Source organism: Drosophila albomicans, chromosome 2L (genome assembly GCF_009650485.2).
Source record: "Drosophila albomicans strain 15112-1751.03 chromosome 2L, ASM965048v2, whole genome shotgun sequence".
NCBI lineage: Eukaryota > Metazoa > Arthropoda > Insecta > Diptera > Drosophilidae > Drosophila > Drosophila albomicans.
In genome coordinates this window covers 8,240,762-8,260,989 of record NC_047628.2, presented here as the reverse complement: position 1 = coordinate 8,260,989, position 20,228 = coordinate 8,240,762, and the positions used below count along the sequence as shown (strand labels likewise).

The window sequence follows — 20,228 nt, the reverse complement described above, 5'->3', positions numbered from 1 at the left end:
TATATCAAACTCGGCGCATTCCACCCTCCGATTTTATGCGAACAATTTGATGTTGATTGTACGAGACAGTTGCATAAGTAGTAAATGTTCCTTCGGGTATATAACTTGGTATTACACTCGTCATAATAGAATAGCCATTTACATAATAAAGTTTGTTCTGAAAATATAGATTATTGATTAAAAGCGGATTTATGGTATATGCTGCAAAAATAAAACCTTTATATAAGGACATGTCAATGGAAAATTGGAAAATGATCGTATATTATCGGCTATCATTTGAAGCATATAGTGATTATAGATCACACTCATTCCGTTGCAGTTAAATTTCAAATTTGTGAAATTAAAAGATCTTCCGCCGTGCTGAAGACCTAAATTGAAGATACCATCAAAGTATTCAACATCTTTAGAAAGTTGAAATTTTACGTATACCGTTGAAAGGTTTTGAGATGTAAAGTTTAACTTATAATCAATTTGGAGCAGCTCTTCATTGTTATTTTTTATATCCAACTTTGTAAAATCAATAACCGCATATCGCTGTTGACGAGAAATAAAATTACTAAACAAGCATTCGTAATTATAGTATATAAATTATCTCTATGTATTTACCTTTGTCCCTTGTGCAATCAGTGTACAAGAGAATAGAATAAATATTGTAATAACAGACGAAATTGTAGTGCACATGTTTACTGCTAATTCAAAACTAATGACGCTTTGTATAAAATTAATAGCCTCAGTTTAATATGGTCCTTAATGAATGAGAGCATTAATTGATTTCTAATATGTCTGGAGTAACCCAAGCATAGAGAGCATATTATGATCGGGCTCCTGATCAAATTTATTGTAGTATGACAAATGTGTATAGCTATTTTGAAAACATTGAACATTGTTTTTACATTCATTGAATTAAAAATGTTAAAGTAAATAGTAATTAAAAAAACATGCGTTAGATTAACCTTTAGTTTTTTGTAGTATGATATTTGTGGTGTGGTCATTGTAAAGTATTCGCAAGTCGAATAAACGTTTTTGTAAATGAATTCAGTCCTATCAAGCAGAACTAAAACGATTTATCTTTTTTAAGCAATAAAAATATTTAATTTGTATTAAATTGGAAAACACATTAAATTGTGAAATATTTATTTTGACATGACATGCAACATTTTTAGAATACAATAGTATTATTTACATTACTTTCGGACCAAGTGACCTTCCGTTCCTATGCGAAGACTAAGACGCTGATTGATGTAAATTTTCGCATCTGTGGTAAATGATACTTCGGGAAAATAACTTGGTACTATATCCGTTACGATTTTAAAGCCGTTTATATAATATAGTTTGTTCTGAAAATACAAAAATTTGTAAATAATATATGTATATGTAAATATAATAATTTAGAATGCAACCTTTTTGTAAGGACAGTTTAGAGGAATGTTGGAATAGGATCGTAAACTAACGGCTATCATCTGGATTAAATAATGGTTGTAAATCATACCCATTCCATTGCAGTCAATGTCCTGATTACCAAAGCTAACATATTTGCCCCCATTTCGAATACTCAAATTAAAGGTGCCATTGAAATATTCCAAATCTTCAGCAATCTCGATGTTTGCATAGATGGTTGATACATTGTCAGAAGTGCTATTAATTTGATAGTCTATCTTCAGTAGCTCTTTGTTGTGGTTTTCAATTTTAAACTTGTCAAAATAAACCACTGATTTTCTCTGTTATAAAAACACATTCAATTAAGATTAAACTATATAGTAGTAGTAAAATGTCTGTAATTATTTACCTTTGCTCCTTGAGTAATCAAAGTACAAGAGAAAAGTAGAACCAATTTCAAAACAAACAAAATTGTAGTGTTCATGTTTAGTGCTTATAAAAACTGAATAATAGTATTTTTTCAAATATAACCAAAGTTACTTCATTGGCAAAATGTTGAATCAATATAGTCCCTAATCGTTTTATAATATTTATGCTGGTTACACATCTATTAATTAACCATTTATGAAAAACAATTTCCATTTGGCTATTGTATGTAAATAATAATTATGTACAACTAACTGTACCTCACCTATCGGATTTAAATGGGAATGAAAAGTCGTTAGGTAAGGCAAATGAATTGCTTTTTTTTTATCCCAATTCAGCTTTATATGAGAATGATAGAATAGGTCGCTAAACGAAAATTCAATTAATAAAGTTAATTAATAGAATTTGGTTTCCTAATTATGGAAACCCTGTTAAATAAAAATAATGTAATCCAAAAATAATAAAAAAAAACTAAAATATACCGAATGGTATATTCCATATGTGAATATGCGAACACATTTAAAATATACCAAAAATAATCAGCCAATAAAATGAATATCAACTGACATAAGATTCAACATATTTCAAGTACAGTTTTAGCAATAATAATAGAGCACATTAAATTACCATTTATTTACAAGTTTTTATTTATTATTTGAAGATACTCCCAACCTTATACAAAATGCTGTCGATTGCTGTTATAGATGTAATAGTAGCCACCATTTGAACGCAGTGAGACCGTATCTCTGGCCGACGAAGACATTGGAGTGGCATCAATTGGCACTCGGATGGGCGACGTTGTCAGGTTGATGGTGCGATAAAAGAAAGCAGTCAAGAAACTGGCACTGATCACAAACGCAATGAAGAAGCCGAGACAAAAAATGCAATCCCTGTTCACCTGCAAGCACAGACAGAAAGCTCCGGCAAACTCGCCCAAAGTGCGACAGATTCGTCCCATGAATGTGCGAGGCAGTGGACGTGCTGCGAAGGGGGAGGAGTTGGTGCCACTGATCGTGATAATATGTTGTCTACGCTCACAGGGCGGGGCTATTTCCGAATGTTGTGATTGAGGCTGGGGCACGGGTTGCTGTTGAATCCGTCGACCACTCTGAGGACGGATGGTGTCGCATCCTCTGGTATGATGTAGTGGCATTGTCTGAGTTGCCAGCTCATTGTTTTGTGTTTGCTGCAGAGATGTGTCCGCTTTATCTCTGGCTTTCACCATAAACTCCTCAATTACCTCCAGATTGCGTGTGTAGCGTTCGAGAAGATGTAGAATACGATGCAGTCGCTCATCGTCATAGCCTATGGGTGGCTTTGCCACAGATGTCAGTGTTGAGGAGCTGCCTTCGTTAAGGGGCCCAGGGTCTGGCAGTAAACTCTCGATCATTTCCTCAACCAAAGCCTTGGCCTCACTAAAATTCAGATGCTCCAATGCGTTCTGCAGACTATTGAGACTGGGCGCCAGCTCGATAGGCAGATCGGTTTCCGTTTCGCCCACCTGACCATCCAGCAATTGAAGCACGTTCTCAACACTTGAACTCTGTTCTGGCTGCTGCTTCTCATCGCCTGGCGGTTTATTGTTGTCATTATCCATTGTTAATTTTGGATGTCAATTTTTCAGGCCTGAATTGAAAATCATTTTTATGCGATAAAGTATGACGTTCACATATCATTCAAAAAATATGTTTATTTTATATCTTATCACATATTTGTGAACAAATTCTAAATTTCTCGCCATATGGCATTCAGGGAGACGCAGTCTGCTATCGTAATTAACAGCTTAATAGCCGATTTAGTGCACGAGGCTATCGAAGAAAGGCTGTTGAGCAAAGATCCCATCAATCAAGGACCTTGCCAAAAGCTCTATGATATCTTAGGCATTGCGCCGTGCCACACAAATGATGAAGACATTGATGTTGATATTGAATGCCCTATCAAAACTAGCAATACATTGATTCCAACTCTTGGTCAAATTCATCCTCAGAGCGATCCTCAAGGTGAACAGCGATGTCAATGGCACAAATGGTTGCTGCCTACATTGGCTGAAGGTGAATTTTAAGTTTGAAAGGAGAACTGATTTTCGTAATTATACTCCTCTTAAACTCACAGATAGTTCTGGAGATGAATTGGAGATTTACTTAAGAAGTGATAGTTGGACTAAGAATGTGTCGGATATTGCCTGTCAAACTGAGCAACCGCGTTTTCGAAAACGTTTACCACCATCTGCAGCAACTAATGATCGTGCCCCGTCACTTGAGAGAGCACCCTGTGAGATGAATCGCCAGACGATCTTCATTGATGGGGTGTCTGTCCAGACGCCCAATATACAAAGTCGACCGCCATTATCCGATCGCTTTTGCTATATGTTGACAGATTTTGCTTCGGCATTGTACTGCAGTCTCGCCATAATGTGTTGTTGTACCCCCAGTATGTTTCGATAAATCTCATTTAGGCAATCTAATATAGTTTTTAATACATTAGAATATATCAGACATGAATTCATATTGGCTTCCCCCGTACGCGAGCCAAAGTGCTCGTTGCATCGCCTCGGGGTGATAAACTTGAGCCCAAGAAGCTATAGTAATGGGATATGATCAGATATAGACACCACAGACACAAGACTACGAAGAGCACATAGGTGAAATTCTCGCCCATCATAGCAAAACACGCAACCAAAGATCGCCAGGCCTCGACCGCAACTTGCCACATTCGCTGCCGCAATGGGGCACGCTGCAGCGCCGTTGCTGAACTAACCGATTCAACCTCAATGTGTAGGGTATGTTGATAAGGGGCACTCGTCATAAGATTCTCACTCCGCCTGTCTTGCATTATTTTCCCAGATTTTTCCAAAGCCATTAGCAATTGTCTCTTGTCGTCCTTCTCATGACTGACCTCATGACTGGAAGTCTGGCAAGCCGATTCCCGGGTCACTTTACAGGGTGTCGCCAGCAGTGTGCTATTTGAAAGCTGCATGCGATTGAGACTCACAGTGGCGCGCAAAAGCTCGCTGCTATTACCTGTGTATCAGACAAATTCTCGTTAGTACAACACTACCGTGTTTTTTTTTACATCTCTCTCTTACGCTCTAGTTGCGTGTGTTCCTTTGTAAACTTTTCAGATTGTGTTCGCTTGAGCTTGGACTGTGGTTTGTAAGGCATCTGTTCGTTCGCCATGATCCTTGAGTAATTCTCGAAGAGACTAAGCAGCTCAACAAACCGATCGGTGATGTGTTTGTGACTCTCTTGAACATCTGCCAAAAACTTGGGTGGACTCAAGTTGCTCGGCTGCTCTGGCTTCTTGACGTTCCAGCCAATGTTCTTGGCATTTGCATTCGATTTACAGTCATTGCCCTCAATGTCGACCACCACAGCATCAGCGCTGTCGCTGCTATTCTCCGGCATCTCTGTCACTGGCATTTCGTCTAGTTGGATTAATGATGGTTAATCTCGCTGAAGAGTCTGTTGGCTATATAGTTGCCCGCAATTTTCGTATTTATGTGCTTGTGTGTGTGCTCAATGCAAGTATGAAAGTGATGGTAAAAATCGAAGTCGAGCTTCAGTGTTGTCGAGTATTGTTTGTGTGTATATGTTTGCTGTTGTATCTGTCGTATTTTCATTTCTGTCATTTGATAATTTGAAATTGTTGCCTGTCGTCTGTCGTCTGAGTTTAACCCTAAGTCAGTTCCATTCGCCTAGTGGATAATTTTGTGCGCTAAATTAAGCAATTTCCCGAAACCGTCTGCACGCTTCTCAAACTCGAACTCAACATCAAAATTGCAACTGACCAATGGGCAACCAACCAAGCACTCGACCACTCAACCACTCGACCACTCCGTTGTTCGAGCTATCTACCGGCTTCACTCTAATACGACAATTATAACGGTCTGCTGAACTAATATTATTTTGCATAACTGCATTTTGGGCATAAACTTTAAAGTCAAACGTTTTGACATTCCAAATTGATGTGTATTTATTCGAGAAGGCAAATTATTTTTTGTTAATTTCAACATGTTTTTCTGGTCTTATATTTTCATGATTTTCCAAACATCCAAAGGTGAATTAAAAATTCGCAACATTTGTGTAGCATACTTTTTGGGGCTTCGTTTTTATCTGCCTTTAAGCAATAACTTTATTTTATTTATGTATTTCCAGTTGACACATTTTTGTAAAATTTTTCGTTACAAATTTGAATTTAAATTGAGTCGTAAAAAACAAGGAAATCCAAATGCACTTTTAATTATTCATTGGCCCAGTAGAAACATAACTAAATCATTGAATTTCTTGTAGTCATGCTCAAGGGCATTTCCATTTCGGTTTTAACAGATTGTGACACCTGCCACAAACAGAGGCATCTACTGGTCTGGTCAAATGGCTGCAGCTGTGTGTTGTTGTTTCCGCTGCTGATGTTGTTTTTGTTATGTGTATCTTTTGCTTTGGCCATTGATAATAATATTTAAAGGGCTTAAGTGAGCTGAAGATTTATATTTGTTGCCCATTGGCTAAAATCTCCCTTCAGGACAGCTACCCAACAACAACGACAACGACGTCGACGATGAGGACAAAAAACCAACAAACACAATTTATTGATTTTGTCGCACATAGTACATCAAGTGTGTGTGTGTTTGTGTGTGTGGCAAGTGTGTTTGTGCAACGAGGATGCTGTTGCCAGGCATCGCCATTACCATCGTCTGCCCTGCACAGGGCACTGGGCCCAACAGGCAGCCAACGCCTGCGCCTGATTCGTCTGCCAGTTGATTGCTGTTTGTGTGTCTGAAGGTGCTGAAGCAAAACAACTCAGCCCGAAGCCTCTTCCCCAGTCTGCCCCCAGACCATGCCCCACACCCCAACGATTCTGTTTTAAATTTTACATTTAAATTGCACATTTGTTGCATACCCTACAGCAGCAGCTGCACACTTTTGTGGACTATAATATTTATGGTACTATGTTGCGAACGTTGTGCGAGTTGCAGAATAGACACATTTCCATTCTGCTGGGAATTCTTACAATTTTGAAATGAAGGCTCCATTATTTCTACAATATCTTATATTCTGATACGTTTGCTAGTATTATATTGATTATAAACTTCTCTTCTATCAATTTAAATGTTTTAGAATGATTTTTTTAATTTCCAAAAAGGTAATAACAATAAGAAAAGTGTTTGTGAAAACAATTGAAATAGAAAGTTCCAATGGCTACTTTGGAGATATTTGAATTTCAAGTGTAATTGCTTAAAACTTATAGTATTTACTTGCTATGTTTTTAGTGTGTGTATAACTATTTGAATGACTTGACAATTTATTTATTCAAATAAATAATTATAATTAACTTTGGCTTGTGATTAGAATTAAAATATAATTTGAAAATCTGTTCATAAGATCAGAGAATGATTAAGTATTACATTTCCATCCTCAGTTGTTAGTTGGGATGAAATTAATACATATGTATCTAAGCGTATAATAGTTTATCCAATATGCTGACCTTATTGCACACTAAAACTACTTAAGCCACAGTTACGCCTTTAATTTATGAGGTGTTGCTGATTATGCTTAGCGAAGAACATAAATATAACTGGCTTGCTCGACCCTTAACTGGCCCTGCAGAGGCGGCCAAGCGTTTGCCAAAAATTCTTGGTGACGGTCTCCGCCTCTTGTGCCGAGAGATTCTGAGAAGCGGACCCATAAATATTATTTGTTTAGATATATTTATGTGCTCTTACATATATACTTGGCTTAATGCTTGTTTGTTTCCTATTACTCGACTCGCTCGTTTATCATCGCCTGCTGCAAGTTTGGTATCTGTCTCATGCGATTGTTCCAAAGTTTAGCAAGTCGAGTGCGCCCAGCATGCATTCAATTAAGTTATGCCACGATTTCCAAAATTTTATCATGATTATCATTATTATTATTGCCACAATTTGGCAAAGCAATGGCACAACTGATTATGAGAAACGATTTAGTGCATATACATATATGAGAAATTAAATTAAAATTTGGCTTTAAAATTAAAAAAAAAAACTGAACTGCGGAGGAATTAAACAATTTACCATTTGAAAAACCTAATTGACAGCAAAATTGAATAATTGAATTGATAATAAAACAAGTATATGAGCGGTATTATCGATAGAATACACTAAAAAAAATATACAAAAAATACTGAAATATACCAAATGCAAATCAGGAATCATGAGGACTGCAATTCTTTTATAAGTGCCAAATCTAAAACAAATTTTTATTTGCTTGCAACAATAACAAATGTTGTCAATATCTCTTAAAGTCTATGATAATAAGGTGTAAGATAAGGTGTAAGGTATAATCTCAGCAAAAACATACATATATACTTTGTGCGGTTGGTTGGTACTTTGTGTGGACCCAAATTAATTACGTATACGTCACGATTACGAATTTAACCACAGCTTTGGCAAAAGTTGATAAGCTCTGAAACTCCGGTTAATATATTCTATAACGGAATGTAAATGCATGCATATTGAAATACGTATATAGCTTTAGCTTTTTATATGTTTATGTGTGCCACATTCAGGGTTTTCCAAGTTTAGTCATCGTAAGTAGTTTCTTGTGTGCCATCGACTCATAATATTTGAACAGCTAGTACGAGTATATTTAGATAAGATATATGTATTTTCTCGTGTTGACTTTCTGCCACACCCATGACACATTCCATCTAATTTCTTATACTTACATGCATGTGTGTGTGTGTGTGTGTGTGTGTGTGTTTATGTTACTCTCTGTCTGTGTGTTCATGTCAGAATCGCTTACACCTGCCAGAGTCGTCAAAACATTGTCAGAGCGTTTGCCACTTGTCTATAGACAAGGTAAAAGGTAAGTGAAATATCCGCTATTCCCTCAATTCCTGCTCCTCTTTGCACTTCAGCTCCCGTCCATTGAGAGTTACCTGGCAATCAGTAGCTACTAGCTACCTCTACCTCGGCTTTGACTGCCTAGATGGCCACTTGGGCGCCGTCGCTTGCTCCTTTCCTGCTGTTAGTTGACATTTAATGGCATTTGACACTCTGCACGGCGTGTCCGCAAGACAAAGGAAAAAACATCAGGTGCAAATAGCGAAAAGTAGAAAAAAAATAGATAACTGGAAGGAAGTGTATTTCAAATTTAAGTTTTCACGATTCTCTGTTATCCATTATGCATCTGAGAATAAAATGTATAAAAAAGTGTCAACAACTATTTATATTTACTTTATGAACTTTACAAAATATTTATTCGCATGCTTAACTAAGTGTTTGCTAAATGTAAGGCACATACTTTTAAAACCATGAAGTTTAACTTCGGTATCCCTTTTAATGTTTTTGTTTTTCTTGCCATGGTAGAGTATAATTTTTGGTCCAGTGTATACGGCTAATGGAAATATGAGCAGACCTACAAAAAAAAGAAAGAAAATCAATAACAGCAGCAAAGTCAAAGACGTGGTCCATCCTAATGAAGTTGTTGTTGTAGCATCCTTCGAACGGATGCTGGAGCAAGAACAACTAGCATGCACTTAATGCTCTTGTTTGCTTAACTTTATTTGATGTCCTTGCGTTGATGCTGTTGGATGTTGGATGTTGTTACTGTACTTGTTCTCGTTATGCTATTTGTTTTCTACGACAACGTTGTTTACAAATGAACGCCCGTAACCATGAGGACCTCTGGCAGCACTGGGAGCTAACAGGAGCTGCGCCAGGACCCGCGTATGTTGACCACTTGCACGCACAGTTACATCGAGATAGAGAGAAAGGAAGAGAGAGATTGGAACGAGTAGCAAGAGGTTGGTTAATGCATTTAGCGGTGCTTGAGAGTACTCGTAATATACGTGGCTTGAAGCCCTTGTCCGCTTTGGTCCCATCCTTTCCTTTCCCTTCCCTGTGGTGCGGTCAAATTGTAGCCATATCGCATATTCGTATATTTTTCTCGGTGTATACTTCGAAATACCAACGTCACGCAGCAGGCAGCAGGCTGTGTCCTGTGGGCAACAGGATGTGGGGTTAGTTGCAGTTGGCCAAGGGATCAAAACGTCTGAGGCACTTCACATTGCATGTATTTTTAATTAATTGCATGCCCGAGTCAAGTCGACGCGCTTCGAATTTACCAACCAACAAAACTGACCCATTCAGGCCTGACTCCCCCTTTTCTACCCTCTTCTCTTCTCCATTCACTTGCCTTCTACACCTTGCGCCACTTATACATATATATTTTTAATATGTTCATGTTGTGCAGATACTCTTTGTTGAAAACCAACTACCCCGTTTTGTAGGCTCATAATGAAGTTAAGATTGATTAAATTATGCTCGTTATTTATTAATGAAAGAATTATGCAATGTTTGTAAACATTCTTGTTAAACTTTTGTGTTTATTATGCAATTATTTTGCGATGTTTGTAAATTATAATTTGGCAATTCATAATAATGAAACAAAACTAGGAAAAAGTGCGAGTTCTACACAAAATTTATTTTATTATTGGTCAAAAGGAAAACTTTGTTAATATATCAATTGTACTACATTATTGTCAAAGGAATGATTATTTTTTTTACTCGCTCTTTTTAAATAATCATTTTCAATTGCTCACCGACGTGTATGCGTCACTTAATAAACTTTAACGTCTTAAATTTCTTATCAAGTATGACGTAAAGATCTTGTAAGCTTTGAAATTACCTAATATAATATATACGCAAATGATCTTTGAACTTTGTGTATGATTTGTTTAATGTCGGCATCAATTGATAAGCCTCAATTAGACCGTATAACGATCATTTGCTGAACGAATCACGTTTTTAAAAACAAGTTGTACTTGACTTATAAATACTCTATTATATGAAAAAAAAATGCTTCTTTGCTGAACTCAAAAGCTAAATGTGCTTGCTTTGTATTCAATTGTATTATTAATTAGTATTTAAAATATCAAAATCATAGAGATAGCAATGATTTTTTTTATTCATTGCGTTCCATTTACCATAGCGTATACGTGAGTCGCTGACTATTACATTTTTATTTTCATTTATTGCTCTGGCATGAGACTTGACCGCAAGCCAATGCCGTTTGCGTCACCGCAGTCGGTACATCATTTGCGGTTAATTGTAATTAAAGCTCAGTGGCTTGCTTCAGTGCACACATGCACCCACACTCAATTTGCTTGGCATTCGCTCAATGTTCTTACATTCCACTCCTTTGCACTCGATTCACTCAGACGAAGCAGTCGCTTTTGATTGTGTCATAAGCAAAGCAAACTGTTCTGAAACGATATGAAACATTTTACAAAGCATTCATTGAGCCAAACCTCGGTTAACCAAATTTTCAGTTAATATAAACAATAAAAAGCCTTCAAACGAGAACTAAAATGCCAGAGAATAATGACAGAATATCTTATCGCAACAAAATACCCAATTCCAATTCTCAAAATGCAATCGTCAATCGCTTACGCACAAACGGCCAGCGACAAATTATGGATTTCACCTCAACCCAGGAATTAAAGATAAGGGCAGGCGATGTTCGAATGGCTCGCATGCAAATCAGCCTCGCTAAGCTACGTCAAGAAATGGAGCAGTCCATGAAGCTTGTCGATCAGCTCTGTCAAGAGGCTCGTTTGGATGCGCATAACGCCATCAAATAATAGAGAACGACTCATTTGTATCGCTTACTTGCAAAATATAAATTTTATTTGGTCGCGTTATTATTAATAAGTACATATATTAGTAAAGATGTTTTTTAGTTTTATTTATATTTAAAGGGTTTTGGTTTGATTGTGAGGCGAGTTTTTTATGAAATCTTTATTAATTCTCTCCTTTGCAAAGGATGTTAGTCATAATCTTAGCTAATGTATTTTAATATAAAACTCATTATTTTATTTTGCTTATGTTTACTTACAATTCAATGACATCAGCAATAAACCCTGCATATTAAGTGAAACTGCGATCTTAATTAAGATGATGACTTCATTCACATCAATTTGCCTGTTTATATATATGGAAACTTGTTTACGGTATAATGTGTATTATTTTAATTTGAACATTTAATTTCTAGATTCAATGTCAATTGCTCATATATACAATGTATATTATATATATATACATTTCTATATCCACTTCCCATAGGGTGACTTTGTGCCTGCAGTAAATATATGTAACAGGCAGAAGGAGGCATCTCCGAGCCCTACTATGTATATTAATGACTTCTGAAAATTTGGTTGCGATCAGATGAAAATTGTCTAAATTACTTTTTCTTGCTGACAATCTGGTTTATTTTGCACTGCGTAGTATATTATTATTATTATTATACTGTAAAGGCAGTCCCATATCGATATACCAAATCGATATATTTTTGTATTTTTTCAGTATATTAATATGGTTTTTTTTCGAATATGGTTTTATTGAAAATGAGTATCTGGAATCTCAAAAACGTGCTTTCTTCCTTATTTTGAATAGAAACATACTTCCACAAAATATAATTATTATGCAAATTAAATTTGATTTGAATTTAGTATAAAAAATGAGAATATAATATTTTATAAGAAATATACCAATTGATTTTTTAAATTGTATAGAAATAATATTGTAGTAAAAAAAAACAATCAAAAAAAAAAAAAAAACATAATAAAAATTTACAATTGCAAACTAATTTATATAATCAAAGACTGTGAGTTCGAGAGACTTATATGTCATAGCTATCTCCATTTAAAGAATACATATGACTTTCGAATTAATATAAAAGTTTCTTGTTTTTTGTTTATTGTCACCTGCAGTTGTGTCGACACTCGAATCCGCCGAACAGCATTGCCATGCTCGGAGTCAACCAGTCGGAATAGACGCACGGAGAGTCTCCTCAAACAGTAGAGACAGGTAAGTGAGTGCGCTGCACTCATATGTTAATAACTTATGGGGAGTGGGTGATGGCTTGATTTAAATTAAAAATTTATTGCATACATTTTTGCGCGCTGCCATTGCATATAAAATAAATACTCACTCACTCACACGCACACTTTTACACACAGTTGCACACTTGCACACAACTAGACTCTTATATTTTTGTGTGTATGTGTGTGTGTATAAATTAAATTGTTGTGCGCCCAGGGGCGAACAACCGCCGACATGGCATGCCATGAACTCCAATTTAAACCATCAACGTACGGGTTGAGGGTTACACAGCTTGCAACACGGTGGCACCACGTTGCTCTGTTTGAGGGACGGAGAGAGGGAGAGAATATGCAATGGGGGGATCCACCACTTCAGCAACCGTTTTTGATTACGCGCGTGTTTTCGCGTGCAACTAAATTAGCGCACCTGTAATCAAGTTTTTTCACAACAGCAGCAAGCAAAAAAAAAAGTAAAATAGAAATTTAACCGAATATAAAATACTCTTCGCCAGACCGGAGATCTTTATAAATGGCTAGATAGATAGATATATAATTCAATCTTAGATTGTGATCATTTTTTAATTTGACAGAGTTACCATCAAGAGTTGCAAAATTAAAAATAGCAACTTTCCAAAAATTCTTCCGTTAAAAAAATATACTAAAATAAAGTTTAACATATCATTCCAAAACATTTATTAGTTAAAGGGTAACCTAACCTAACATGTATTTTTATTTATTTTATTGTATATAAATATTTATATTCTAATAAAATCAATAAAAATATGTGTTCTTTTTAAATTTGTATCTGTTTTATTCCGAAAAAATAACATTTTTCTCTGCAAGTGATAGGAACTGGTATTGAACCATTACCAGCGAAGCAATTACACACATTCAGTATGCAAAAATAACACAACTCCCAGCGAGACTATTAAAAGTGTTAACAACGATGCTAGCATGCCCTTTATAAGAGCCGAAGTAAACGGTTTGAAATGTCAACAGAAAGTAGCGTAAAATAATGCAAACATGCAATGCCTCTATAAATCATACAAACTTGTTCGCCCCTTCGAGCTTCGAAGTGCAGTGTTGCAAAAGGAATATATGTTAAATGCGATATTCTCATGTTTAAATGGGCTGTAAAGTGTGCTTTAAAATTGTGCTACCCAAAAAAATTGAATAGCTTGCGTATGAAGTCAAATAGATTTAAAATCTTTCAGGTGATCTAAATATGGTTTTAAAATAAACAATGGGTAAAAATTTAGTGGTAAAGAAAAAATATAATACGCTTGGGAAATTTTCTCTTAAAAAAATTATCAACGAAAGTGCGACATTTAGTGCCGCTTTTGCGTTAGATTAATATATATTAGCTATATCCGATTGAGCCTTCACTTTTTGGACACCCGACCAATACAAGTCACGTATGACACTGCTCGCTTATTGTAGAAAAACGTCGCATTTGTTATAAAAGTTATTTCAGGCATATAGGCAGGCACTATTTTCGTATCCATTGTAAATCCATTTATAAAATATGTGTAGTTCTGCAAAGAAAAATGTGAAAGTTATTAGAACTGTTTACAAATTGTATTCTTTTCGATTTTTTTAACCTTCTTAAGAGGGCAGTTTAGTGGAAAGTTTGACACACTTCGCAGTCCCACAAGAACTAATTGAAGCAAGTTTTGATTGTAAGCCATATGCAAGGCAGCGCAATAGTCCATATCTATTGACAAATAGTTGATAAATTTTTTATTATATTCGACACCCACAATGTAGTGTCCATTCATGTTTTTTATTTCTTCAGAAAATATAAAATCCCCATATATTGCGGAAATATTTTTCGATGTCCGGTTGATATGACATTGAATTTGTAATATTTCAGGCCATTGGTTAACACACTCCAATTTGGTAAACTCTATAGATTTTTTTATCTGTTGATATATGTATGGTAATTAGATCAATTTAAATTATTTTTTTATTTCCCGACTTTATATTTAAACTTACAGGAAACTTACCTTTATTCCCTTGGAAATTAAAAAAATATTGAATAACGTAGCTATCAAAAAAACGGACACAGTTCGAGCAACCATGTTTAATATATGTCATAAACTGATCGCCTATTACTATATGTTATAATAATTATACTTTGATCTAATAAAGTTCTTCATGCTAATGTAAATCTTTTTTTAATAGGTTTCTGCTTGCAATATTAAAAAGCATTTTAAAAGTTATTGTTAATTAAACGTTTGCGTCTTTTTGAACTTCATTTAACAGTTTATAACTACATTCATAAAATTCAAATGAATCACTAATGTTAAATATTAAAGTAACTTTTTGGAATAAAATCATTTTAAATAAAGAGTTAAGTCATTGATCAATAAATATATATATATAGATAACAAAACAAAACCTAGCGGAACATATTCTAATTATATAGTATTCTACTAGAATAGAATTGGATTAAGCCTAATCCGATTAGTTTGGCCCTTAATCACTTTAAATTCTCCGCAACTCTTTTAAATTTAAGTAGGTATATCGTATTGACAGTAATATATATCACATATAGTACAGTAAAAGTCAGAAAAATTTGTTTAATAAAAAATTGACAATTTAAATAGCGCCTAATCGAACAGATATGTATGTATTTACTACATATAGTATTAAGAATACTCAAGGTGAAATACTTTACGTAGAAAATAAAAAATAAATTATATTTGGAGTAGAATTTATTAAAATTAGAAAGTTTTTTCAATTTTATAGGAGTAATTCAAATTTTGTTTTGTTTGTTGATATAAATCTATTAAATTTTAACGTGAATATGAATATTGTAGTTGTTTCGTAGATTAGTTCATTTTATTAATATTCTCTCATATTTATTTCTTCCTTAATTCACTATAAATATTAACTTCACTAAGAGGGCGTAGATTGACATTGAGTTCGGCGTTTTAAACAAACGATATTTCGGGAAAATAACTTGGTAATAGTTTTGTATTAAATGTAAAGCCATTAAAGTAATATAGTTATAATAAATACAAATTATTAATAATAAACAAACCTTAATTAATGGACAGTCCAATGAACTTATTCTATCGACAACAATCCTCGTAACAACATCTTTGTATAGCCTCTAAAATCAAGTCTAATGTAATTAATATACTTGTCAGTATATTTAAATCTCAAACTAAAAGTTCCTGTAAATTTAAGTACATTTTCAGAGAACTTTACATCTGCATATACATCAGATGCATTGCTTGAAGTCCGATTTATAATATAGCTATGTATATTCCAAAAGCCCTGGTTTCTTATTATCAACATTCATCTTAGTAAATTCGAATCGTAATATTTTTCGCTGGCAAAGATAACTTAATCATGGTATAAGTGTTGTCTCAAGGGAAAAGGGAATCACTTTAAAATAAACAACGGAAAAATTTTATTGGTAAAGAAAAAATATAATATCCTTGGGAAATTTTCACTTAAAAATTGATCAACTAAAATGCGATATTCTGCAGCAACCTTAAGTGCAGCGTTTGCATATATCATATATGTATATCCGATTGAGAACTTACTTTTTGTACACCCGACCCATACAAGTCGCGTAGAAAAATGATCGTTTGTTGTAGAAAAACGTCGCATTTGTTATAAATGATATTTCAGGCATATAGGCAGGCACTTTTTTCATATCCATTGTAAAGCCATTTATAAAATATGTGTAGTTCTGAAAAGAAAAATGCGAAAGGCATTAAAACTGTTTACAAATTGTATTATTATATGTTTTTGGTACCTTCTTTAAAGGACAGTTAAATGGAAAGTTTGCTACACTTCGCAGTCCTACAACAACTAATTGAAGCCAGTTTTGACTGTAAGCCATATGCAAAGCAGCGCAATAGTCCACATCTATTGACAAATAGTTGAAAACCTTTTGATTATATTCGACACCCACAATGTAGTGTCCATCCATGTTTTTTATTTCTTCAGAAAATATGGCATCTGCATATATTGCGGAAATATTTTTCGATGTGCGGTTGATATGACATTGAATTTGTAGTATTTCAGGCCATTGATTCACACAATCAAATTTGGTAAACTCAATAATTGTTTTTGTCTTTAGAGAAATGTATGGTATTTTAGTCAATATAAATTATTTTTTATTTCCCGACTTTATATTTAAACTTACAGGAAACTTACCTTCATTCCCTGAGAAATTAAAAAAATATTGAATAACGTAGCTATCAAAAAAACGGACACTATTCGAGCAACCATGTTTATTGTATAATATGTCATAAACTGATCGCCTATTAATATATAATAATCTTACTTTGATCTAATAAAGTACTTCATGCTAATGTAAATCTTTTTTTAATAGGTTTCTGCTTGCAATATTTAAAAGCATTTTAAAACTTATTGTAATTTAAACGTTTGGGTCTTTTTCAACTTCATTTAACAGTTTATAACTAAATTCGTAAAGTAAAAATTAATCAGTAATGTTAAATATTAAAGTAACTTTATGGAATAAAAATAATCATTTTAAATAAAGAGTTCAGTCATTGCTCAATCAATATATAGATTACAGAAAACCTAGAATTGGATTTAGCCTAATCCTATTAGTTTGTCCCTTGCTCAATTGCCAGTTTATATTTAGTTTGTTCTTTTCATACAAAATTTCAGTTAATTTATCACTCATAAGTCATTTTAAATTCTCCGCAACTCTTTAAATTTAAGTAGTTATATCGGTATTGACAGTAATATATTTCACATATACTATGATACAGTAAAATTCAGAAAAATATGTTTCATAAAAAATTTACAATTTAAATAGCGCCTAATCGAACAGATATGTACTTATTGACAGTAATATATTTCACATATACTATGATACAGTAAAACTCAGAAAAATATGTTTCATAAAAAATTTACAATTTAAATAGCGCCTAATCGAACAGATATGTACTTACTACATACTTAGAATACTCAAGGTCAAATTCCTTATGTAGAAAATAAGAAATAAATTATATTTGGAGTAGAATTTATTAAAAGTAGATTGTTTTTCCAATTTCATAGGAGTAATTCAAATTTTGTTTTGTTTGTTGAAATATTAAATATTACCGTGAATATGGATATTGTAGAAGAGTCTATTTTATTAATATTATCTCTTATTTACTTTTTCCTTAATTCACCATAAATGGTAACTTCACTAAGAGGGCGTAGATTGGCATTGAGTTTGGCGTTTAACGCAAATGATATTTCGGGAAAATAACTTGGTAATTGTTTTGTATTAAATGTAAAGCCATTGAAGTAATATAGTTTATTCTGCAAAAAATAGTTATAATAAATACAAATAATTTATAGTACACACACCTTTATTAATGGGCAGTCCAATGGATAGTTGGAAACAGCTCGTAATCCATCAACAACAAACTTCGTAACAAAGTCTTTATATAGCAACTGCAATGCCTTACAGTAGTCCAAATCAAGAGTGATGTAATTTATATACTTCTCAGTATATTTAAGTCTCAAACTAAAAGTCCCTGTAAAATTAAGCACATCTTCAGAAAATTTTACATCTGCGTATACAGCAGATGTATTGCTTGAAGTCCTATTTATAATATAGCTGTATTCCAAAAGCTCTGGATTCTTATTATCAACATTCATCTTAGTAAATTCCAATCGTAATGTTTTTCGCTGACAAAGATAAATCAATCATGGAATAATTGCTCTCATAAGATAAAAGTGGGATCCAAGTGTGATCAAATTTTGACGTACCTTCGCTCCCTGCGTAACCAGAAACAAATTATATATAAAAATCACCGCGATTTGTGTTTTCATGCTTAAAGTTCGTAACAAACTGAAATTTGATTCAAAAAATATAATTATCTTTCCTCTAATAAAGTACTTTTTATTGTTAAACAGTCATCTATATTAAATTACGATTTAACATTATCAATAATTTAGTAATTTCACGAGCTTTTTCCAATCTCATTTATTACCCTCAAGAGACAAGAATAGTTTTTCAACAAGTAAGAAAGTTACAGTCGAGTGTGCTCGACTGTGAGATACCCGCTACCCATTTTTAATAAAGGCAAAATATTGCGGTATCATTTTTAAAATATACCGAAAATACTTAAAAAATACTAAAAATATACCAAATGGTATGTTTGGTATATCGATATAGTACACCATTCAAAATATACCATAAACGGCACAATGTACCAGATTGTCGGCCAAAGCAACTCAGACCCTAGTAAGTAGGCGTTTTTGCCCATACAAAAGTATTTCTTTAATATCTTCCACAATATCTGATCGCAACCAAATTTTCAGGAATCATAACTACTACAGTAATTATTGTATATACCAAAATTCGTAGCTCTAGCTTTAAAATTACACTTGTTATTAAATTTTTTTGATTTGCGGGGGCGGAAGTGGGCGTGGCGAAAATTTGAAACAAACTTGATCTGCGTGCACACATAACAAATGCTGTCGAAAATTATAGCTCAATCTCTTATAGTCTCTGAGATCTAGGTGTTCATACGGACGGACAGACAGACAGACGGACATGGCTATATCGTCTCGGCTGTTGACGCTGATCAAGAATATATATACTTTATAGGGTCGGAGATTCCTCCTTCTACCTGTTACATACATTTCCTGCCGGCACAAAGTTATAATACCCTTCTACCCTATGGGTAGCGGGTATAAAAATCAGTGATGGTTGGTTATTCGGTGGATAACATCTTTCTACATAGAAAGAAACATTTCTGTATCGTTAAACTGTATCGTATAACAGTTATCTGTTAAACTGTAGAATTATAAGTTTGGGTCGGCAGGAAATATATCTAGAAGGAAGCTTTACCGAATATATATATATACATATATATTTTTGGAACATTATTTGTTATTATTACAATCAGATCTCAGATTTTCTCCACGACTACCTCTGTGCACGCAAATGATTGGAAAGTATTTTTTCATCAACAATATAAAAAGCGCTTTGTCAAACAGATATATATGTATGTATATCATTTGTACTTTTGAAAATTTTTAAGGTCAAACCATTCACGTGGAAGATATTTATTAGTGCAATTTATTTAAATTATTTATTTTCAAGTCCTTAGAAATCATTAAAATTTTGTTTATGTACATTTGTTATATTCTCTTGTGGATATGCATACATGTTATAGCTATTTTGTAAAATATTAAATTGCAATATTATTAGTTTTTATTTAATTCTTCTTTAGATCACCATAAATTTTAACTTCACTTAAAGGCCGAAGATTGGCATTGAATTTGCAATGTAGGGCAAACGATATTTCGGGAAAATAACTTGGAAGTACTTTTGTATTAAATGTAAAACCATTGAAGTAATACAGTTTATTCTAAAAAAAAAACGAAAATTATCTTTATGAAATACAAATAGTTGCTTTTAAACTTACTTTTAATAATGGGCAGTCCAAAGGATAATTGGAAATAGCGCGTACTCCATCAGCAATAGCCTTCATAAGCAAGTCTTTGTATAGCAACTGCAATGCCTTACAGTAGTCTAAATCAAGAGTGATATAGTTAATATACTTGTCAGTATATTT

The 20,228-nt window shown here is 33.8% G+C and overlaps 5 protein-coding genes across 5 annotated transcripts in view; 2 read left to right on the top strand and 3 right to left on the bottom strand.

Annotated features, from left to right (window-relative positions):
• The window catches only part of LOC117565820 (uncharacterized), a 76,060-nt gene that overhangs the window by 15,600 nt on the left and 40,232 nt on the right, over positions 1–20,228 (top strand). Inside the window, 1 exon segment of the mRNA XM_034245123.2 lies at positions 12,550–12,646. The gene's annotated coding sequence lies outside the window, so the exon portion shown is untranslated.
• LOC117563699 (uncharacterized) lies at positions 2,427–3,482 on the bottom strand. Its single transcript, XM_034242143.2, has one exon. It carries the CDS (start codon positions 3,398–3,400, stop codon positions 2,477–2,479), a length of 924 nt encoding a protein of 307 aa, XP_034098034.1. The 5' UTR covers positions 3,401–3,482; the 3' UTR covers positions 2,427–2,476.
• On the top strand, positions 3,535–4,291 carry LOC117565822 (uncharacterized). Its single transcript, XM_034245126.2, has 2 exons — positions 3,535–3,854; positions 3,916–4,291. Exons 1-2 carry the CDS (start codon positions 3,545–3,547, stop codon positions 4,245–4,247), a joined length of 642 nt encoding a protein of 213 aa, XP_034101017.1. The 5' UTR covers positions 3,535–3,544; the 3' UTR covers positions 4,248–4,291.
• LOC127565310 (uncharacterized) lies at positions 4,246–5,436 on the bottom strand. Its single transcript, XM_052003259.1, has 2 exons — positions 4,889–5,436; positions 4,246–4,823 (listed from the first exon to the last, which is right to left on the bottom strand). The coding sequence occupies exons 1-2, from the start codon at positions 5,220–5,222 to the stop codon at positions 4,306–4,308; spliced, it is 852 nt and encodes a 283-aa protein (XP_051859219.1). The 5' UTR covers positions 5,223–5,436; the 3' UTR covers positions 4,246–4,305.
• On the bottom strand, positions 14,035–14,448 carry LOC127565311 (uncharacterized). Its single transcript, XM_052003260.1, has 2 exons — positions 14,262–14,448; positions 14,035–14,195 (listed from the first exon to the last, which is right to left on the bottom strand). Exons 1-2 carry the CDS (start codon positions 14,436–14,438, stop codon positions 14,043–14,045), a joined length of 330 nt encoding a protein of 109 aa, XP_051859220.1. The 5' UTR covers positions 14,439–14,448; the 3' UTR covers positions 14,035–14,042.